The following is a 24,404-nucleotide window of genomic DNA, read 5'->3' as shown; positions in this document are numbered from 1 at the left end:
AATAGAAGTTCAGCAGCCCAAATTGTGGCTCTCCGGTTGAAAATAGCATGTTATGGCAGCCTCCTGGCATCAGGGCTCCTGGCATAGTCTAGTTGTGCGACAGCTGGAGAAAAACCTCGGATTATTGATTCCTTTAGTCATTGTGTGAAATAAAAATTATATGAACACATTCAGTGCAATGCCATTATTTTGACCAGTCTCTTCAGCTTCTAGGATTTCCAGATGAAATTATTTTCTAGAACACATTGATCGATGAAAGTCTCTAAGCTTGGCAATAATTATTTATTATTATTATTTTTTTATTATTATTATTATTATTATTATAAATAACAGTAACGTTGCAGCTGTAATTAACAATTCCCTTTCACAAATATAAAAAAATCAATAACTAATACATAGAAAACCACATGGAGTAATCTGGTATTATGTGAGACGCTATGGGTGGAGGGGACTAAGAAGGAGAAAAGTATGCTCTGCTGGCGGCGGTGCAGCTAGAGGGGGGGCACAAGTAGCACTTAGCACCAAGGCCCTGGCACTTAGGGAACCCAAAGGCTCCTCTGCTACATAAAAAGGCACCTGCATTATAAATGGAACATGTAGCTGAGGGGCCCTGCTATTGATTCTGCTTCGGGGTCCAGGTGGCCCAGCACAGTGAACCCCGCTGGAAGGTTTTAGCAATGATATTCAGACCTGAAGAACCTAAGCTGAAGGCGACAATAATACCATTAGTGTTGAGTAAATCACAGTGAAACAAATTGACTTTGATCCGAATTTCACCACAAAGCCGAATTTCCTTGCGCTTTATGGTAACAAATCAATTTTTCCTGAAATGGCAGTAAAAAAACAACTAAAAAAACATACCTCAAAAGGCCGTTGCGGCCATCTTGATTGAAAAAACCCTCATGCGCGGTGACGTGTCACGTCACCACGTCAGAGCACTAGCAGGGTGTGGGGACGTCTTCAGTGCAAGATATTTTGAGTGGTTTCTTCAATCAAGATGGCCGCCATGGCCTCTCCGCAAGCAAATGGATGAGGTGAGTATGTATTTATTTTTTTACCACTGATTAAGCCCTGAAAGGCCGTGGCATCTGAGGGGTTCAATGAAGGGGTGCGGCGCGATCGCCGCTCCCTGTCATTGCGATTACTACATACAATGGTACAGTATATGATTCGTGATGAAGTCATTTGTAACAAATCAAATGTCTTTGTGAAATTCGGTGAAGCAGGCGAATCGATAACGAATCGATAACTTCGCTCATCTCTAAATGACATGATTGGTGACGTATTTAGCCCACCAGTAGTAAACAAGACAATGACATCAAAGGAGTAGAGGTTTATAATAGGGAAGACTTTTCTTGGGCGAGCCAGGCTCCAAACATTGAAAATGTAAGTTTCATCTTTCCTGTGACGACCTCTATAATAAATCTGCTATTATTCATCTATACCGCGTTACAATTAAAGACCAGAAACCACGAGAACTTACTGAAATGCAAATGTGCTTCCGAAAAGTTTTTTAGCAGCTCTGAAATTTGCTTCTTTGGCTGGTGGACTGCTGAGTAGTAGGAACTGGTGAGGGGTGTGCATAAACTTCAGTTGCTGCAAAATATAAAATAAGTATAAATAGTTCTGCAGTGACAGAATGCAAACACACAAGACCAATCACACGGCATAGCTCCGGCTAGTGAATGCGTTAATGGGAAGCTGCCAGCAGTTTTATGTTGTCCTATCTGGGGAGGAGGACATGTATGGGTGTAGAAGCCCTGGGGATGGGTGGCAGAGGGCTCCTGCACAATCGTCAGTCTTAGGCCTTGTTCACACGACTGTGCCAAGTTCTGCGGTCTGCAAACTGCGAATACGCAAAACACGGATGCCGCCAGTGTGCCTTCCGCAATTTGCAGAAAGGAACAGGAGACCCATTATAGAAATATCTCTTCTTGTCCGCTAAACGGACAAGAAAAGGAAGTGACTCATAATTTTTGCGGGGCCATGGAACGGAGCAACAAGCCCTTACATGCAGTTTACAGGTGCTTGCCCCCCCCCCCCCCCCCCCCAAGTACTTATAGAACAATAAAGTGCCATATCTCCAGGGTAAAAGGTGAGTTACATAATATGGGCATCGCTTTGTTTGTCTCGAAATGGGGAATCAGCAGTTAACATTTGAAATCGTTGGTACGCTTTAAATGGGTTTTCCATATCTCCTTCCAACAGCTGATCTGCAGGAGTGACAGGAGTCGGTCCCCCACCCATCAGATATTAATGACCTATCCTGAGGATAGGTCATCTAGGAGAAACCTTTTAAATCAAGTTTTTATGTTAAAATACATTTTATTTTTAATTTTTGCTGATGCAATTTTTTTTCTTTTCCATGTCAGTACCTACATATAAAATAAATCCTAAAATCCAGCAGTTTTAAAAATGGCCACTAGGACTAATAATAGGCGTCACTACTTGGTCTGTACATATTGCTTACCAGCAGTTATCTCATTATTATCCCAGGCAGGATTACAGTGACAGATATCATCTCTATATAGACAACACAGGATCAAACCATTAAAATATGTGATATCAGAGCTTATCTACTCCCTCCCTGCACAATGACCTCCGCACAGGTTAGAGTAGGTCTAAAAAATCTCTTATAGGCAGAGCTGCCAAGCAGAATTTTTCTTTTTTCTGGACAACTTATCACAAAATCATGGACAGCCAACAGTTTTACAGACAAACTGGAAAACCAGAATAAAGATTCTCAGTACTACATGTCTATAGCTCAATATACTGATAACTCCTCATTACCAGCATTTACTGTGAGCCGCCAAAGTAATCGAGTCAACTACCACCAGCTTAAAAAAAATCATCTATTTTTAAGTACTGTCCAGAAATTTCAGATTGGTTGGCAACCCTGCTTACAGTACTCTGTGACCAGGATCAACCCTATTAAACCAGACATATAGCCTGTTAGGGTTGATGTAGTATTTTTTTGGTAGGTGCTGGTAGGTATTGTGGAGAAATTTACACTTTTATATTTCGCATATGAGCCATAGGAGGACCAAGAGGTGGTTTTATGTGGTTAGTGCACTGCTCCAGTGATGCCCCGGTGCCTCTATTGCTTCAAACATGCCCCCTTCCCTTAGATTGACAGAGCTAGACTTCACATCTATCGTTTTCTCTAACCAACGCACTCGATAGCTAACACGGCGCATGCGTAACGCATCTTCTGCAGGTTTCCAAGCAGCGAAGATGTTAATTGTGCACCTGCTGTTGACGTCATTCTAACCAGAAGTGGAGGCACTGTCGGCTTCATCTGCAGTTGCCTCCATTTCCGGGTGTAGTGATGTCAATGGCGCGTGCGCAGTTATCACCTTATAACTTTTTCTAACATTTTTACTCACAAGGGGGCAGGGGTTAGCAGAAAGGGGGCATGGCTTCACTGGGAAATGGGCTGTGCGCCAAAAACTTTGCCAAGATTTTGGTACAAAGCCAGCAAATAGGTGGTGTAAAGTTAGATTAGGTCTGTCTGTAATCGGCGTTATCGCTGATCACAAACATTAGCTTTGGTTGTCTGCTGTTTAAAAAAGCACAAACCTGGCGGCTATGGCTCTCACTCAGCTTCTGGGTGGGTGCCATGTTTAAAGACCTGACTTCCATTGTACATGTATGGCAGAGGTGGGGAATGGGTTTATAAAATGTATCTGTATAGTACCACCTACTGTTTTTCTTTTCCTTATTTCTCTGCCCACCTTGGTAAGATCCTTCAACTATCACCAGTTGCATCTAATGTTAGAATCTTTGATAGTTACAGGGAGAAAGATGTAGCAAAAAGCACATGCTCTCTGAGCTTTGATAGCGAGAGAGCTGCAACATAAAGGGCACTCTCCCGAGCTGTGGTAGCAGGAGAGCTGCAACATAAAGGGCACTCCCCCGAGCTGTGGTATTGGGAGATCTGCAGCAGAACGGGCACTCCCCCGAGCTGTGGTATCGGGAGATCTGCAGCAGAACGGGCACTCCCCCGAGCTGTGGTATCGGGAGAGCTGCAGCAGAAAGGGCACTCCCCCGAGCTGTGGTAGCGGGAGAGCTGCAGCAGAAAGGGCACTCCACTGAGCTGTGGTAGCGGGAGAGCTGCAGCAGAAAGGACATGCCCCTGAGCTGACAGCTTAAAGGAAAACTAGCAGAGCAATTGAAACAATGAATGGGGAGATCTCTGGATCCATGTGAGGTACAGGGCTGGGTCTAGCTTTCTTAGAAAGATATTGTCATGTATTATATGATGTCTGATTTTTTACATTAGTCATGGGATAAACACTGTAAATATACTGCATCATTAAGACAATGTGGTGCATTATACTGTATTATGTACAGTGTGAAATATGCATATGTCATACAATACAGACTAAAAAGTAAATGAACCAAATAATACAACATAACCATATCATTAACCCAAACCATTCCATTGTTTAAATAGGAAACCAAACTTACCCTGTTAACTGGCAGTTTCACTATATGAGACCTATTACTCGAAATAACCCTGGAAAAAAACATAAGCAGAGGATAAACAGATGTTCTCCTTCACGTAGTCCCTAAATCTCAGTGTGCGATAGAGATTTGCATGGCGATGGTGGAGAGAATGCGCCATTCTGCAGATATCCTCTTACAGACATTTCCCTTATTGCCTTTACAGTCGATATCTTAATGTGTGAGGTAACAAAGTGGAAGGGAAATGGCCCGAGTTACAGAGACAAACACGATCTTCTCAGCACTAACGATACAAATGGTGATGAGAGGAATCAGCCACCGCTGAGCGCCAGCCGCACTGAATCATAATGTGACATTAGATTGGCTGCGTTACCTACGACGGTACTTCTATAGCGGTACACTGCTGTATTGTACTGCACTGATGAGAACTCATAAGGTGCCATGTATTTGGCTCTATCTGTACTATGTCCGTTGTTTTAGATAATTAGCTGCCCGGCAGAAGGTTTTTACAACCTGTGGCTCTCCAGGTATTTCAAAAGTATGGCTGGGTTCACACGAGCGTTGCGGAAAAAGATGCGGGTGCGTTGCGGGAACATGCGCAATCTTTCCGCGCGAGTGCAAAACATTGTAATGCATTTTGCACGCGCGTGAGAAAAATCAGCATGTTTGGTACCCAAACCTAAACTTCTTCACAGAAGTTCGGGTTTGGGTTAGGTGTTCTGTAGATTGTATTACCCGGGCGGCTTTTGTTTTTGCAGATCCGCGGTTTGTGGACCGCAAAAAACAGCACGGTAGTATGCATGTAGCCTGGGTTAGGTGTTGTGTAGACTGTATTATTTTCCCTTATAACATGGTTAAAAGGGTAAATATTAGCATTCTTAATACAGAATGCTTAGTACAATAGGGCTGAAGGGGTTAAAAAAAATGTTAAAAAATTTGTTCGCGTAGCCCGGCTTTTCTTCTTTCTTCATCTTTGCTGTGCACAGGAAAAGGACCTCTGGTGACTTCACTACGCTCGTCACATGGTCCGTCACATGATCCATCACCATGGTAAAAGATCATGTGATGGACCATGTGATGAGCCCAGAGACGTCATCAAAGGTCCTATTCCTCAAAGAAAGAAGACAGAAGAGATGCCGGGCTGCGCGAACAAGTGGATTAAGGTGAGTTAAATTATTATTATTATTTTTTAACCCCTCCAGCCCAATTGTACTATGCATTCTGTATAAAGAATGCTATTATTTTCCCTTATAACCATGTTATAAGGGAAAATAATACAGTCTACACAACACCTAACCCAGGCTACATGCATACGACCGTGCTGTTTTTTGCGGTCCACAAACCGCGGATCTGCAAAAACAAAAGCCGCCCGGGTACCAAAAACGAAATGAGGCCTTTGGGTACCAAACATGCCGATTTTTCTCACGCGCATGCAAAACACATTACAATATTTTGCACTCGCGCTGAAAAATCGCGCATTTCCCCCCGACGCACCCGCATCTTATCCGGGCCAAAAACATGACGCTCTTGTGAAAGAGGTCTAACTCCTAGCATGCTCCCAGGCCACAGGCCATGCTGGGAGCTGTAGTTTTGCAATAGATCGAGAAGTAACCAGGACCCCTACCCAATGCCACTTATAATAATAGTGTCGTCATGTGGGTCCCCTCAGGCTCCAGGGCCCAGGTGCAATTGCTAGTGCTGCATCCCTTCTAATTTTGCCCCTTGTCAGGTTGGGAATCATTAGCTTCCAGGTATGTATAAGGAGTCATTTTTAATATCTATATTAAAAATAATATATATTATATATTAATATATTAAAAAAGATCTATACTATATACAGTACAGACCAAAAGTTTGGACACACCTTCTCATTCAAAGAGTTTTCTTTATTTTCATGACTATGAAAATTGTAGATTCACACTGAAGGCATCAAAACTATGAATTAACACATGTGGAAATATATACATAACAAAAAAGTGTGAAACAACTGAAAATATATTCTAGGTTCTTCAAAGTAGCCACCTTTTGCTTTGATTACTGCTTTGCACACTCTTGGCATTCTCTTGATGAGCTTCAAGAGGTAGCCACCTGAAATGGTTTTCACTTCACAGGTGTGCCCTGTCAGGTTTAATAAGTGGGATTTCTTGCCTTATAAATGGGGTTGGGACCAGTTGCATTGTGGAGAAGTCAGGTGGATACACAGCTGATAGTCCTACTAAATAGACTGTTAGAATTTGTATTATGGCAAGAAAAAAGCAGCTAAGTAAAGAAAAACGAGTGGCCATCATTACTTTAAGAAATGAAGGTCAGTCAGTCCGAAAAATTGGGAAAACTTTGAAAGTGTCCCCAAGTGCAGTCACAAAAACCATCAAGCGCTACAAAGAAACTGGCTCACATGCGGACCGCCCCAGGAAAGGAAGACCAAGAGTCACCTCTGCTGCGGAGGAAAAGTTCATCCGAGTCACCAGCCTCAGAAATCGCAGGTTAACAGCAGCTCAGATTAGAGACCAGGTCAATGCCACACAGAGTTCTAGCAGCAGACACATCTCTAGAACAACTGTTAAGAGAAGACTGTGTGAATCAGGCCTTCATGGTAGAATATCTGCTAGGAAACCACTGCTAAGGACAGGCAACAAGCAGAAGAGACTTGTTTGGGCTAAAGAACACAAGGAATGGACATTAGACCAGTGGAAATCTGTGCTTTGGTCTGATGAGTCCAAATTTGAGATCTTTGGTTCCAACCACCGTGTCTTTGTGCGACGCAGAAAAGGTGAACGGATGGACTCTACATGCCTGGTTCCCACCGTGAAGCATGGAGGAGGTGTGATGGTGTGGGGGTGCTTTGCTGGTGACACTGTTGGGGATTTATTCAAAATTGAAGGCATACTGAACCAGCATGGCTACCACAGCATCTTGCAGAGGCATGCTATTCCATCCGGTTTGCGTTTAGTTGGGCCATCATTTATTTTTCAACAGGATAATGACCCCAAACACACCTCCAGGCTGTGTAAGGGCTATTTGACCATGAAGGAGAGTGATGGGGTGCTGCGCCAGATCACCTGGCCTCCACAGTCACCGGACCTGAACCCAATCGAGATGGTTTGGGGTGAGCTGGACCACAGAGTGAAGGCAAAAGGGCCAAAAGGTGCTAAGCATCTCTGGGAACTCCTTCAAGACTGTTGGAAGACCATTTCAGGTGACTACCTCTTGAAGCTCATCAAGAGAATGCCAAGAGTGTGCAAAGCAGTAATCAAAGCAAAAGGTGGCTACTTTGAAGAACCTAGAATATGACATATTGTCAGTTGTTTCACATTTTTTTGTTATGTATATAATTCCACATGTGTTAATTCATAGTTTTGATGCCTTCAGTGTGAATCTACAATTTTCATAGTCATGAAAATAAAGAAAACTCTTTGAATGAGAAGGTGTGTCCAAACTTTTGGTCTGTACTGTACATGAAATCACGATCAGGGTAATTTTGCCATAACCCAGACTTATATGAAAATAGGGGATGTATAACTGTATAACTGGCCAGATCGGACAAGCTATGTCACAGCTCTTGTGGGAACGACTCAACCAATGACAGGACAAGATTTTACAGATTTATTATGGCAGAATGGATGTAGGCGAGAACATACCCTAGGAGGTACAATATACAGGTCCTTCTAAAAAAATTAGCATATTGTGATAAAGTTCATTATTTTCTGTAATGTACTGATAAACATTAGACTTTCATATATTTTAGATTCATTACACACCAACTGAAGTAGTTCAAGCCTTTTATTGTTTTAATATTGATGATTTTGGCATACAGCTCATGAAAACCCCAAATTCCTATCTCAAAATATTAGCATATCATGAAAAGGTTCTCTAAACGAGCTATTAACCTAATCATCTGAATCAACTAATTAACTCTAAACACCTGCAAAAGATTCCTGAGGCTTTTAAAAACTCCCAGTCTGGTTCATTACTCAAAACCGCAATCATGGGTAAGACTGCCGACCTGACTGCTGTCCAGAAGGCCATCATTGACACCCTCAAGCAAGAGGGTAAGACACAGAAAGAAATTTTTGAACGAATAGGCTGTTCCCAGAGTGCTGTATCAAGGCACCTCAGTGGGAAGTCTGTGGGAAGGAAAAAGTGTGGCAGGAAACGCTGCACAACGAGAAGAGGTGACCGGACCCTGAGGAAGATTGTGGAGAAGGACCGATTCCAGACCTTGGGGGACCTGCGGAAGCAGTGGACTGAGTCTGGAGTAGAAACATCCAGAGCCACCGTGTACAGGCGTGTGCAGGAAATGGGCTACAGGTGCCGCATTCCCCAGGTCAAGCCACTTTTGAACCAGAAACAGCGGCAGAAGCGCCTGTCCTGGGCTACAGAGAAGCAGCACTGGACTGTTGCTCAGTGGTCCAAAGTACTTTTTTCGGATGAAAGCAAATTTTGCATGTCATTCGGAAATCAAGGTGCCAGAGTCTGAGGAAGACTGGGGAGAGGGAAATGCCAAAATGCCTGAAGTCCAATGTCAAGTACCCACAGTCAGTGATGGTCTGGGGTGCCATGTCAGCTGCTGGTGTTGGTCCACTGTGTTTTATCAAGGGCAGGGTCAATGCAGCTAGCTATCAGGAGATTTTGGAGCACTTCATGCTTCCATCTGCTGAAAAGCTTTAAGGAGATGAAGATTTCATTTTTCAGCACGACCAGGCACCTGCTCACAGTGCCAAAACCACTGGTAAATGGTTTACTGACCATGGTATCACTGTGCTCTATTGGCCTGCCAACTCTCCTGACCTGAACCCCATAGAGAATCTGTGGGATATTGGGAAGAGAAAGTTGAGAGACACAAGACCCAACACTCTGGATGAGCTTGAGGCCGCTATCAAAGCATCCTGGGCCTCCATAACACCTCAGCAGTGCCACAGGCTGATTGCCTCCATGCTACGCGGCATTGAAGCAGTCATTTCTGCAAAAGGATTCCCGACCAAGTATTGAGTGCATAACTGAACATAATTATTTGAAGGTTGACTTTTTTTATTAAAATCACTTCTCTTTTATTGGTCGGATGAAATATGCAAATTTTTTTAGATAGGAAATTTTGGTTTTCATGATCTCAATGCCAAAATCATCATTATTAAAACAATAAAAGGCTTGAACTGCTTCAGTTGGTGTGTAATGAATCTAAAATATATGAAAGTCTAATGTTTATCAGTACATTACAGAAAATAATAAACTTTATCACAATATGCTAATTTTTTTAGAAGGACCTGTATAAAAGTCCTGGCGCAATCACCACGATCCTCAGTGATATATACATATATATATATAATACCACAAATAGTGCAGCAGCACAGTCAGAAGTCGTGCACTGGGTGCAAAAATTCCTCACAGAGGCTGGCTTCTCCTCCAGGATATATATTCAACAAATGACAAAGGCCTCAGTGAGAAGGCTGAAACGTTGCTGGGAATAAAGTTTGGGGTTGTCACCCTATCACCAAAAACTGGAAGTGCTGCCTCTTCATTCGTTGAATATATATATATACCCTGTATTAGATCATATTCTCTCCTAGAAGCAACGCTTCATTGGATCTGTAGTACCCCAGACAGGGCACCACCATTCCTACACCTAGCTACTGTCTCTAATGGCTAGCAGACTATGTCATCTGTGTATTTAATTCCTGGTCCTCTTACACTGTGCCTTAATAACATTGCTGTGTAAATTACAACAAGAGCTCCGTGCAGTTCATAGAGTATTACGAGGGGGTCAACAGCCAAGGGTACCGCACTCAAAGCTACCAGAACTGCTGGAAAGTCCAGTAACCAAACTGGAGCAGAGAATAGCAGAGCAGAAAGGGAGAAGGCAAAGTATTCAAGTTTGCCTGCCAGTTTACCCTTCGCCTGCTGGAGCCAAGAGAAAGATCACATATCGTTTAGATGACACAAATTTATCTCAAGTTTATTTAAGTAAAACTGTTGAACTTTACCAAGTCTGGGCTCGACTTATTCCACCAACTACAACTCCTTGAATGTTATAGAGCCTAACCCTGGGGGGAGCGACAGTACCCAGGTAGGAGCACCGTGACACAAAACTATCAGGCCACATCACCACTCAACATTTCTAACACTGGCACCTGTGGCACATTACAGATCTAGGGGGAATAAATTGCTCTATATGGCATACAATAGTGACCGATACTGTGCACAATGCAATCCTATACCACCCACTGTATTGTAAATGTGACATCATGTTATCGTCATGCTATCAGGTCAATGTAAAACCTGAAGAGGATCTGTCAGCATGATCAATCCTATGAATCCCGGCCTTCTGCCTTGTAGAGCTGATCATACTGACTCATATGAGTCCTTTCTCTCTGCAATCGGTATTACCATTGCAGGGCCATTCTTTTTTTTAAAGTTATATGCAAAGGAGGTGCTTGGAGCACTCAGAGGCTGGCATAGCACCTGGGCACCTCCGCCTCCCAGTGAGATTGACAGGGCCAGGCATCCTTACTACTCCGATTCCTGGTCCTGAAGTCTGGCCCATAGATGAGTATTCATTTACTCTGTTAGCTCTTGCAAAATGTAAAACATGTTTTAAACCTGCCCCTGCCTGCCTTTAATTCCCCTTCCGAGTGTCCACCTAATGTGTCCAGTGCTGGTGGTCACACATGCTGAGTTCGTTCAGTCCCACCAGATCCTCTTGTACATGGGCGATGATAATGATGAGAACAGGAGCGCTAGAAGTGGCTTTTTCTCACCAGCACTAGATGGATGTTCCAGGAAAGAGTTAAATGGCAGCAGGGGGCGCTGGTACAAGTAAGAGCAGTAGTTGCACACAGAAATGTTTTTAAAATAAATCCAATTAAAAAAAAAAACTTTTTTGCGTGATCTAACGGATTCATATTTAATCATGAGACAACTATTACCGTGGCCAGCACAATGCTGAGCCATGGCTACGGTCAGGAGCCAGGTCCATGCTGCCTGCCAATGCAAGAAGTGTGAGCTCCTTGCTGTTTGCTAATAGCCACACGGATTTTAGGCAAAAGACGGCAATGAGCAGTACAGTAGCTCGGCCATACAGCACCCGTGCGGCACCCACAATTGCTGACAGCACCCTAAACGAGTTTCAGCAAATGGAGATGAATCATTGTTTATTTATTAGGCCCCATTCGCATGGTCCGCATTTTTTGCATTCATTTCAATGGGTTAGCAAAAAATGCTGACAGCACACCGTGTGTTATCCACACCCATATGTCAGTGTCCTATTCCTATTCTTGTTTTGCAGACAAGGATAGGCATTGTTACAATAGATTCACAAAAAATCGGATGTCACTCGGATATATCAAAGATGTTATCCATAGTTATGCGGACATGTAAATGCACCCTTAACTCCATTTTTAGGTTATTTTCATACCAGTGCTAAAATGTTGCAGCAGACTGTTCCGGTAGAGGATACTACCTTTCCCCGCCGGAGCCCATTGACTATAATGGGACATGGCCTGTTTCCGGCATTAGTTCCAGTATTTGTCTGGAAAAAACGTTGCTCGCATCGTTATTTGTCCGACCGGATCTTGGCACTAATGCCGCAGCTGGCTCCCATTAGAGTCAATGGGGCGTGGTGGTTCTCCGACAGTTTCCAGCTGGAAGCAGCCTGCCGGAACATTTTAGCGCTGGTGTAAAACTAGCTTTACTTTAATCAAGTGCAAATCTGTCCTGGTCCTGGATGTTTAAGTCGGAGCTGTGCAAACCTTACTGCAATCGAGAAAATAAGTCAGCGCCTCCTAAGGCCCCTTTCACACATCAGTGTTTTGCGCAGTGATTTCCATCAGTGATTGTGGGTTTAGGAAATTAGTGATGAGCAAAGAATTCTAAAATTCGATTTGGCGGCTTCGCTGAACTTTGACAAGAAATTCAATTCGTTATGAATTACTTTGTAACAAATCACATTTCATTGTATGGAGTGGGCACAATGACGAGGAATGGCGATCACCTCCTCAGATGCCGCTTTCAACACAGATTGCGGCATCTGAGAGTCACAGACGGCCTATCAGTGGGTTAATCAGGGGTTAAACAAAAAAATAAATACATACTAGCTCAGCTGAATGTAGTGATACCTTTCACTTAGTGATCTACTGCTTTATTCTGGAGAAAAGGTACTTTTAATCCATATGCAAATGAGTAGTTAAGTGCACTGAGGGCGGGCCCAAGCCACTCTGTGCACCCTTTCTCCTACTTCTTCCCTTCCAGCCCATCCCTCTCCTTTCTTACTGATCAGATTCCTGCATAGTCATCTGGCCTGGCCATGTCAATCAAAAGGAGAGGGAGGGGCTTGTAAGGAAAGCAGGGAGGGAGGAGTACAGGTGCACAGAGTGGCTTGGGTCCTCCCTTGGTGCACTTGACTGCTCATTTGCATATGGATTAAAAGTACTTTTTCTCCAGAATCAAGCAACAGTTCGCTAAGTGAAAGGCATCATTACATTCAGCTGAACTAGCCCTACAAGACACCGCGCCTGGTCTATCAGTGAGTTTCTTGGTAACTCTCAAAAAAGACAAGGTCACGTGTCATGGCAGATGGGCTCACACAATCTGATCCAAATGTTTGCTAAGAAACTTAAAGGGGTCGTCTCACTTCAGCAAATAGCATTTATCATGTAGAGAAAGTTAATACAAGGCCCTTACTAATGTATTGGTATTATCCATATTTCCTCCTTTGCTGGCTTGATTCATTTTTCCATCACATTAGGCACTGCTCGTTTCCATGGTTATGACCACCCTGCAATCCAACAACAGTGGCCGTGCTTGCACACTATAGGAAAAACAGTAGCTTATGTGCACACCCACAGAGAGCCCGGCGGTTTTCTAATAGTGTTTCAAGCATGACCACCATTGATGGAATACAGGGTGGTCGTAACCATGGAAACGAGCAGTGTATAATAATGTGATGGAAAAATAAAAGAAGCCAGCAAAGGAGGCAATATGGACAATCACAATACATTAGTAAGTGTCTTGTATTAACTTTTTTAACATGTTAAATGCCATTTACAACCCCTTTAAATGTATAAAAAATACAGCAGTAATACAATTAAAAGTAATACAAACTACACTGCAACTCTAGTCAGCCATGCACCCACACGCAGGCTCTATAAAACTATAAGGAAATTATATTAGAAAAGTGCAAAATTTTTCATTCTACAAAGAGGAAGCTTTATTTGCCGAAAACAGAAGATTCCATTAATTGGATTTTTACTAGCTAGCTGTTTTCAACATAAGAGCTCGGAGGCTTGTTTAAAGTATCACTGTACAGGCTCATTCACACAAAGGTATGGGTTCCGTTTCCGTATTGCGGACCACATCCTGCCTCATGAAGAGGAGAAGGAAGTTAAGTTAGTGTACCAGCCACCCCTGCCAGGGGCAGGCTGTGTTAGTAGGAGCTCCCAGTTACAGGGATCCCAACCTAGGATCCAGCCTCGGCTGAGGCCAAGGATCCATCCTCCCAGTCTGAGCCCTTCAGCCTCGACTGTGGACAACCAAGCAACACTTTCTAGATCTCCAGGAAGAATCATTCCCTGAAAGCAGTCCGGTGAGTACTTATCCAGAGTCCAGGAGAAGCCAAATCCCTCCTCAGCTAGTCAGGCCCATACCAAGCAGAAGACAGACAGAGCAGACGATAGATACCTGCCAGATTCTCTAGGCATATGACAAGCAGCAGAATATATATACAGGGTGGGCCATTTATATGGATACACCTTAATAAAATGGGAATGGTTGGTGATATTAACTTCCTGTTTGTGGCACATTAGTATATGTGAGGGGGGAAACTTTTTAAGATGGGTTGTAACCATGGCGGCCATTTTGAAGTCGGCCATTTTGAATCCAACTTTTGTTTTTTCAATAGGAAGAGGGTCATGTGACACATCAAACTTATTGGGAATTTCACAAGAAAAACAATGGTGTGCTTGGTTTTAACGTAACTTTATTCTTTCATGAGTTATTTACAAGTCTCTTACCACTTATAAAATGTGTTCAATGTGCTGCCCATTGTGTTGGATTGTCAATGCAACCCTCTTCTCCCACTCTTCACACACTGATAGCAACACCGCAGGAGAAATGCTAGCACAGGCTTCCAGTATCCGTAGTTTCAGGTGCTGCACATCTCGTATGCTGAAACTATGGATACTGGAAGCCTGTACTAGCATTTCTCCTGCGGTGTTGCTATCAGTGTGTGAAGAGTGGGAGAAGAGGGTTGCATTGACAATCCAACACAATGGGCAGCACATTGAACACATTTTATAAGTGGTCAGAGACTTGTAAATAACTCATGAAAGAATAAAGTTACGTTAAAACCAAGTACACCATTGTTTTTCTTGTGAAATTCCCAAAAAGTTTGATGTGTCACATGACCCTCTTCCTATTCAAAAAACAAAAGTTGGATTCAAAATGGCCGACTTCAAAATGGCCGCCATGGTTACAACCCATCTTAAAAAGTTTCCCCCCTCACATATACTAATGTGCCACAAACAGTAAGTTAATATCACCAACCATTCCCATTTTATTAAGGTGTATCCATATAAATGGCCCACCCTGTAGATTCCTGCCCATATTGCCAATACCTGCTGGGACCCAAGACTATTGCTGTAAATCGTATGGATTTCTGTTGCCATTCAGTAAAGATAAGTTGGATTATATCTCCTGTCTGGATCTCAATCATTCCTCAATTACTCCTACTGACCACACTCAATTTATTGCAAGTGAGCCAGGATCCAGGAGTCCAGCCGTACCCAGGTAGGAGACACCGTTGACACTACCATACCTACTACACAGAGACATTATCCCCCTCTGGCATTCCTCACCTGGTACGTGAGCTATTACATCTTAAAGGGCCCTGCTACAGTACCTGAGCAAGCTGCAATTGGGATCACGAACAAACTATAAACTTATATACACATATCCTGACCCACTGCATTGTACCAGTGTCCTGCTCATTGCACATTAATCATGAGATTATCTGCTTAAGGGCACTTTCACACTAGCGTTTTCTTTTCCAGCACCGAGTTCCATCACAGGCGCTCAATACCGGAAAAGAACTGATCAGTTTTATCCCCATGCATTCTGAATGGAGAGCAATCCGTTCAGGATGCATCAGGATGTCTTCAGTTCAGTCTTTTTGACTTTTCAGGACAGAGATAATTCCGTCCAAAATTCCGGAACACTTGCCGGAATACCGGATCCGGCATTTTTTTCCCATTGACATGCATTAATGCCGAGTGTTCAGGCAAAACGCATCCAGCATTGCGGTCTGCGCATGCTCAGACCGCAAAAAATGTGAAAAATATAAATGCAGGATCCGTTTTTCCAGATGACACCGGAGAGACGGATCTGGCATTTCAATGCATTTGTCATACGGATCAGGATCCTGATCCATCTGAGGGCACTTTCACACTTGCGTTTTTCTTTTCCGGTATTGAGTTCCATCCTAGGGGCTCAATACCGGAAAATAACTGATCAGTTTTATCCCCATGCATTCTGAATGGAGAGCAATCCGTTCAGGATGCATCAGGATGTCCTCAGTTAAGTCTTTTTGACTTTTCAGGACGGAGATAATACCGCAGCGTGCTGCGGTTTTATCTCCGGCCAAAACAACTGAACACTTGCCTGAATACCGGATCCGGCATTTATTTTCCATAGGGACATATTAGTGCCGCATTGCCAGATCTGCTATTGTGCAGACCTTTAAAAATGTGAAAAAAATAAATAGCGGATCCGTTTTGCCGGATGACACTGGAAAAACGGATCCGGTATTGCAATGCATTTTTACTGACTGATCAGGATCCTGTAAGTCTGAAAAATGCCTGATCAGTCAGAAAAAATGACATGCGGTTGCATACAGTTTGCCGGAATCAAACAACGCAAGTGTGAAAGTACCCTGACAAATGACATCAGTTTGCATACGTTGTGACGGATCCGGCAGGCAGTTCCGGCGACAGGGCTGCCTGCCGGAATCCTCTGCCGCAAGTGTTAAAGTACCCTAATGACTTTTCTTTCCAAAAAATCACTTCTGTGAATAAGCAAATATTTTTTTTCACTTTTATCCGCCCGCCACCACAGGGTTACATCTGACAGTGAATTCCTTCTAATGCATTTTTCTTTCGTTCCTCCGTTAGTCGCCATCAGAGCCCCTTCCGCTGAGGATATCATTCCTATTTCCCAATATCACAGCAGCAAATCTGATTTGGAGTATGATGTGTTTCTCAGGAAGCTAGGTAGACTGCGAGGCTTATAAATAGCACCACGAACCATTGCAGCAAAGGATGGGCTAAGGGATCCTGCTTATCCATCTGCTTCTTGATTTCCAAATAAGGTGCCTGGAAGAAACAATCAGAATGTTACTGGGAATATTCTAGGACGGGAGACGTAGACTCGGTGCATGATGAGACGATCATTGCTGTAGCAAGCCACATGAAGGGCTGACATGGGAAGCACTATCCGTGACATAAGGACAGGCCTCCTTCTTCTGACCATAGGCCCCTTGCAGACGAGCGAGTCCGGATTAGGTCCGGATGCGTTGTGTCTGCGATCAGGGAAAATCGTGCGAGTAGGTACGTAATTGCAATCAGTTTTGACTGCGATTGCGTTCCGATGTTCAGTTTTTATCGCGAGGGTGCAATGCGCTTTGCACGCGCGTGATAAAAAACTGACTGTGGTACCCAGACCCGCCTCTATACAGTCTAATTGACACCCGGCTCAGTCGCCGGGACCGCGCTTGTACAGGCGGCGCATGCGCCGCCGGCCTCAGTAGCAGCGTGATCCCGTCTATCGCGCGGACTCAAGCGCGATCCTGTAATTCAGTTACAGGATCGCGCTTGAGTCCGCGCGATAGACGGGATCGCGCCGCTACTGAGGCCGACGGCGCATGCGCCGCCTGTACAAGCGCGGTCCCGGCGACTGAGCCGGGTGTCAATTAGACTGTATAGAGGCGGGGTTAGGGCAGGGGAGTTACAGCCTGGAGTGAGGGAAGGGCTACCCCCTTGACTTCTATCGTGACTTGTGGAGCTGGAGAAGAGTACTTTATAAGGCGATTTTTTCATGCATACACATGGCAGAAAAGCGGGACAAGACTGTATGATAACACAATGAGGATGATCTATAAGGTACTTTTGATAGTTTATTAAGTGAAATGCAGGTGAAAGGTTCGCTTTAAGAGAGTTAAGCTGTATATTATATTACATGAGCATTGTATGTTGGTATTATGCCGTATCTTGTATTATATGAGCATTGTATGTTGATATTATGTTGTATGTCATATTTTATGAGCATTGTATGTTGGTATTAAGCTGTGTGTTGTATTATATGGGCATTGTATGTTGGTACTATACAGTAAGTTGTATTATTTTAGCATTGTATGTTGATATTTTGCTGTATGCAGTATTATATGAACATTTTTTGTTGGTATTATGCTGTATTATATGAGCACTGTATGTTGGTATTATGCTGTATATTGTATTATATGAGCATTTTATGTTTGTATTAAGCTATGGTTGTATTATATGAGCATTATGCGTTGGTATTATGCTATATCTTGTATTATGAGCACTGTATATTGGTATTATGCTTTGTTGTATTATATGAGCATATTAAGCTGTGTGTTGTCTTATATCGGCATTGTAAACTGGTACTATACAGTAAGTTGTATTGCATGAGCATTGCATTTTTGTATTATGCTGTATGTAGTATTATATGACTGCTGTATGTTGTATTATATGTGTACAGGGCTGGTGCCACCCATAAGCAAAGTAGGCCACCGCTTAGAGCGCACTGTTGCTGGGGGGGCGCACGCGGTCGCCTACTTTGCTTATGGGTGGCGCTGGCCCTGCCCACCGCTCACCCCCTGCAACCTGTGACATCCCCGTCTCTATGGGGTATGGACTTCCCTGTCTCCTAGCTGCAGTATGGGCTTTTTCCAGTAGAGGTCACTGTTTCTTCTCGTGTCGCACTATACATGCCTATCTGCCCGCAGCCCGCTCTCTCTGCTGTGTGTGAGGAGTCGGAGATACTTCCGCAGTGCAGCCAGCAGTCCGTACCCCATAGAGACGGGTATGCCACAGGTTGCAGGGGGTGAGCGGCGGGCACCATGACAGGGGAGAGCACCCGAGCGCTCATGTCAGGGTTCATGTTTGGCGCCCTCGCCTTTCAGCATGTGAGCTCTGGCTCAGACACGATAAGTAAGGCAGCAGGCTCCTGTGACAGGGGGAATAGGAGAGGACCCCTACTACTGTTTGTGGGTGTAGTGTGCCTCCACATGTGCCATGGAGACCATGGTCAGTTCTTCTATGTGCAGCTTAGTATGGTGCCCTACGCCTGGCTTCACCAGCTCAGTCCCTGTACACTGGGGGGAGAGGGCACGTTTCTGACCTGTTAAAAAGGGGCGGGTCAAAGGGCGTGGTCAATGGGCGGAATCAAGGGGGCGGCAAAATTAGCTTTTGCCTAGGGTGGCAAAAATCCCTGCACCAGCCCTGTATGTTGGCGCTATACAGTATGTTGTATTATATGAGCACTGTATGGTGGTGTTCACTGTGCATCACAGATATTTGTATACCAGACGGTACTTTATTCTTGCAGTGTATAGCAGTGGCAGAGATATATTTAATACCAACATACAATGCTCATATAATACTTATAAGGGTTGTTGATACAGGGAGTTATTCTGATGGCCTGATTGGAGTCGAGAAGGATTTTTTTCCCCTAAAAAGAGGAAAATTTTTCAGGATAACAGGCTGAACTGGATGGATGTACATTATGTCTTTTTTCAGCCTTACAAACGATGTTACTATGCAACATGCAATGCTAATATAACATACTTTACAATACCAGCCCACAGTGCCCATATAATACAGCATACAACATGCAGTGCCAAGCCCTACTGTCTGCCAATGCGGCCGCTGTTTGTGCAGACCTGCTGTATCCAGGCAGCAGGTATATAGGCTAGATTAATCAGAAGCGTCTTGCCCACGTCATTATATAATAGGATAAAACAAACCTCATTACACTATAATAATAAGTGTGCTCACTTGCGTCATCTCTCTGATGGAAGTGATGCTGTCTAACGCTTTCATTACTCTGTCGTAGTTCTTTTTCTGTTGGGAAAATAAAGACAAGTCAAGAAATCTCCCAACAATATGGTTAAAATGGTTTGTACAGTGCATAAAAAACCTGAATGAGTTAAAAAAAATACAGCAGTATTCACCCCCTCCACCCCTGCCAATCTGACACCTCCTGGTTCTCCTGCTGGTTTCCACTACCAGGTGTCTTTTGACACATCAGAAATGAGCCAGGTAAGTACTGCAGCCTGGCATTGGGTGGGCTGACAGACCCCGAGAAGCAGCGGGGGCTCTATGAGATATGCCAAGTAAAAGCAAACATTCTAACTTCTCCTTCATGGAACCTGCATGGAGATTAGTTACTCTCAACGGACATTAAAGGAGTTTTCCAGGAGTTTGGTAATATATAAGTAGCCGCCATAGTGTGTAGCACCTAATGAAAAAAATCTCACCTGCTCCCCACCACTAAGCGCCAATGCCCTGGCTCTTTTTGGCAATCTTCCGGTCCCCAGCTTGTTTATTTCTGGCAGGGGTACAGATGGAGACATGTGCGCTGCTGCAGCCAATGACAGGCCTCAGAGGCGACATGTCTCCAGGCGGCACATGACCCAGCAGTGAAATACTGTTTGGGGCTCATGCACACGACCGTATGTATTTTGCAGTCCGTAAAAACGGATCAGAAAAAATACAGATGACGTCCATGTGCATTCCATATTTTGCGGAATGGAACAGCTAGTACCTAACAGAACAGTCCTATCCTTGTCCGTAATGTGAAAAATAATAGGGCATGTTCTATTTTTTGGCGGAAAAGACATATGGAAATGGAATGCACATAAAGTACCTTCAGTTTTTTTTGCGGACCCATTGAAATGAATGTTTCCGCATATGGTCCGCAAAAATACACGGAACGGACATCACTACAGAGGCCCGTCATTGGCTGCAGCAGTGCACCTGACCCTGTCCATACCCTGACTGGAAGTAAAATAAATAAATAAATAAATAGGAACCAGCAGATCGCTGAATGTATCATTTACTCATTAGGTACCACACTCTACGCATGCAAATTAAAAGTGGCCAAACTTGTGTCCAGAACAGTCCGTAAGAAGTACTACAAGTGACAATGAGATGAGCGGTGAGATGGTCTTAAAGGGGCGGTCACATCAGGACAGCATACGCTCATGTGCACTTGTGACTCTCAGGTGCTCTCTCTGTGGACCATGTAATAGAAGGTTACCCATTGGTTTTGCTGTGTTATAAAAACTATTTCAAGTGCGTCCAGTGGTGGACACGTAAAGCAGGTGAACACTGTGCAAAAACAAGACATGGACCTCTCATCCTTGAAAAGCTAAATACAGAGCATCTACTATAAAGGGGTTATGCCATGAATGATATAAAAAATGAAAATCAACATCACATAGTACATTTTCTAACAAGGCTAGAACCCGCCCTGTACCCCACATGGATCCAGAGATCTCCCCATTCATTGCTCCAATTGTTCTGCTAGATCTCTTTCAGGCTGGCAACTCAGGGGGAGTGTCCTTTCTAAGGGGGGCTGTCCTTTCTGCTGTAGCTCAGGGGGCCTGTTCTTTCTGCTGTAGCTCAGGGGGCCTGTCCTTTCTGCTGTAGCTCAGGGGGCCTGTCCTTTCTGCTGTAGCTCAGGGGGCCTGTCCTTTCTGCTGTAGCTCAGGGGCCTGTCTTTTCTGCTGTAGCTCAGGGGGCCTGTTCTTTCTGCTGTAGCTCAGGAGGCCTGTCCTTTCTGCTGTAGCTCAGGGGGCCTGTCCTTTCTGCTGTAGCTCAGGGGGCCTGTCCTTTCTGCTGTAGCTCAGGGGGCATGTCCTTTCTGCTGTAGCTCAGGGGGCATGTCCTTTCTGTTGCAGCTCAGGGGGCATGTCCTTTCTGCTGCAGCTCAGGGGGCCTGTTCTTTCTGCTGTAGCTCAGGGGGCCTGTCCTTTCTGCTGTAGCTCAGGGGGCCTGTCCTTTCTGCTGTAGCTCAGGGGGCCTGTCCTTTCTGCTGTAGCTCAGGGGGCCTGTCCTTTCTGCTGTAGCTCAGGGGCCTGTCCTTTCTGCTGTAGCTCGGGGGGCCTGTTCTTTCTGCTGTAGCTCGGGGGGCCTGTCCTTTCTGCTGTAGCTCAGGGGGCCTGTCCTTTCTGCTGTAGTTCAGGGGGCCTGTCCTTTCTGCTGTAGCTCAGGGGGCCTGTCCTTTCTGCTGTAGCTCAGGGGGCATGTCCTTTCTGCTGTAGCTCAGGGGGCATGTCCTTTCTGCTGCAGCTCAGGGGGCCTGTCCTTTCTGCTGTAGCTCAGGGGGCCTGTCCTTTCTGCTGTAGCTCAGGGGGCCTGTCCTTTCTGCTGTAGCTCAGGGGGCCTGTCCTTTCTGCTGTAGCTCAGGGGGCCTGTCCTTTCTGCTGTAGCTCAGGGGGCCTGTCCTTTCTGCTGTAGCTCAGGGGGCCTGTCCTTTCTGCTGTAGCTCAGGGGGCCTGTCCTTTCTGCTGTAGCTCAGGGGGCCTGTCCTTTCTGCTGTAGCTCAGGGGCCTGTCTTTTCTGCTGTAGCTCAGGGGGCCTGTCCTTTCTGCTGTAGCTCAGGGGGCCTGTTCTTTCTGCTGTAGCTCAGGGGGCCTGTTCTTTCTGCTGTAGCTCAGGGGGCCTGTTCTTTCTGCTGTAGCTCGGGGGGCCTGTCCTTTCTGCTGTAGCTCAGGGGGCCTGTTCTTTCTGCTGTAGCTCAGGGGGCCTGTCCTTTCTGCTGTAGCTCAGGGGGCATGTCTTTTCTGCTGCAGCTCTTTCCCCGTAGCTGCCACAGCTTCTAACAGAACGTATGTCTGAGCTTGCGCGACCAACTTAGTGAGGTGGACAAGAAATAAAGAAAAAGAGCAAACAGAAGGTGGCGCTATACAGATACATTTTTACTGAATAACTCAGTAGTTATATAAAATTTATGATTACATGCAATTACAAAAGTATTCAGATCCAGGTGCTGGTTTGAATTCTGTCTCTATTCTATTTAATATGTAGAATAAAGCTGTTTTTAAAGGAACAATGTCCCCCTTACCTATCGGGCAAATGCAGATGTGCCCGTCCCTACCTTTCCTCTTGGCTGGACATGTCCTGCTATGTGTTGGTCACGAGATACTTAGCCTTTCAATATAAAAGACACACTCCAAAGACATACTGATAGGGACCTTAGATTGTGAGCCCCATTGGGGACAGTTGGTAAAGCGCTGTGGAATATAGTAGCGCTATATAAGTGCATAAAATAAATAAATAATAAATAAATATACATTAACATGATTTTGAGATATTGTGTTACAAGGCATCTATCCTATATGTACTGCCACCCAGTGGTTGTGCTGTGTATGGCAGCCTGTCAAGGCTTTAGCTACAATATCACAATATTGCATTTAATCGGTTACATATGAAAATGTTGTTCCTAACTAAAGTCAGTAGAGCTAAGGTAATGGCGCGCACCTCTGTATTGCTGTGGTCAGGGGGACCTGGCACTACACATGTTCAGCTAAATACTTACTCTTGGATTAAAGGCCAGGGTCTGAGGATCATTGGGGTCTACTACTGAAGGATATGGCTCAAAAATGACAACTTTCCTCGGAGATTCCAAAGCAGAACGACACATTGACACAAGGAGATCTACAACCTGTAAACATAACACAGTAAATATCACTTTAAAAATGACTTGTAGAGAATACATGTTACTGTAAGCGAAGTTCTTTAAAAACTGTACCCTTTCTTCTGTCACACTGTCCATGCAGTCCTATCTGCTGCTGGCATGTTGGAGAGCAGGAGGAGCTGAGCAGATGGGTATAAAGCCTTGCGGGAGAAGATTCAGTATAACCTGTAATGTATTCATTTAAATCCCTGCTCTCTCTATACTTAGGAGTCCAGTGGGCGGTCCTATCAGTGATTGACAGCCTCCCCTGTATGACTGTGCACATAGATAGCTGTCAATCACTAATGGGACTGCCCACTAGACTCCTAAGCATAGAGAGAGCAGGGAGTCAAATGAATATACAGTCATGTGAAAAAATTAGGACACCCTTTGAAAGCATGTGGTTTTTTGTAACATTTTTAATAAAAGGTTATTTCATCTCCGTTTCAACAATACAGAGAGATTAAAGTAATCCAACTAAACAAAGAAAACTGAAGAAAAGTCTTTTCAAGATCTTCTGTAAATGTCATTCTACAAAAATGCCTATTCTAACTGAGGAAAAAGATAGGACACCCTCACATGTATTCCCTCTTAAATTGGCTCAGATCTCACACAGGTATATCACACCAGGTGCACATAATTAGTAGATCGTTACTCTGCATGTTGAATGAGGCTTGCCCTATTTAAACCTCAGACATTTAGTTTGGTGTGCTCCTGACTGTTGAAGTGAGAGTGAGCACCATGGTGAGAGCAAAAGAGCTGTCAGAGGACTTCAGAAAAAAGATTGTAGCAGCCTATGAGTCTGGGAAGGGATTTAAAAAGATCTCAAAAGATTTTGAAATCAGCCATTCCACTGTCCGGAAGATAGTCTACAAGTGGAGGGCTTTCAAAACAACTGCCAACATGCCCAGGACTGGTCGCCCCAGCAAGTTCACCCCAAGAGCAGACCGCAAGATGCTAAAAGAGGTCTCCAAAAACCCTAAAGTGTCATCTCGAGAACTACAGCAGGCTCTGGCTACTGTTGATGTAGAAGTACATGCCTCTACAATCAGAAAGAGACTGTACAAGTTTAACTTGCATGGGAGGTGTGCAAGGAGGAAACCTTTGCTTTCCAAGAGAAACATCGAGGCCAGACTGACATTTGCCAGAGATAAAGTTGACAAAGACCAGGACTTCTGGAATAATGTTCTTTG

At 44.4% G+C, this 24,404-nt stretch overlaps 1 protein-coding gene across 3 annotated transcripts in view; it reads right to left on the bottom strand.

The window, feature by feature from the left end:
• PARP8 (poly(ADP-ribose) polymerase family member 8) overlaps positions 1-24,404 on the bottom strand; it is a 276,892-nt gene that overhangs the window by 23,392 nt on the left and 229,096 nt on the right. For all 3 annotated transcript variants that reach the window (XM_044276222.1, XM_044276223.1, XM_044276224.1), the window contains 5 exons: positions 23,074-23,199; positions 19,527-19,592; positions 16,756-16,823; positions 4,471-4,519; positions 1,484-1,596 (listed from right to left, as the gene is read on the bottom strand). In XM_044276222.1, the coding sequence (XP_044132157.1) occupies positions 1,484-1,596; positions 4,471-4,519; positions 16,756-16,823; positions 19,527-19,592; positions 23,074-23,199 (422 nt within the window). The remainder of the gene's footprint in view (positions 1-1,483; positions 1,597-4,470; positions 4,520-16,755; positions 16,824-19,526; positions 19,593-23,073; positions 23,200-24,404) is intronic.

Source organism: Bufo gargarizans, chromosome 1 (assembly GCF_014858855.1).
Source record: "Bufo gargarizans isolate SCDJY-AF-19 chromosome 1, ASM1485885v1, whole genome shotgun sequence".
Taxonomy (NCBI): Eukaryota; Metazoa; Chordata; class Amphibia; order Anura; family Bufonidae; genus Bufo; species Bufo gargarizans.
The sequence above is the reverse complement of the archived record's forward strand: the minus strand, read 5'-3'. Positions and strand labels throughout refer to the sequence as shown.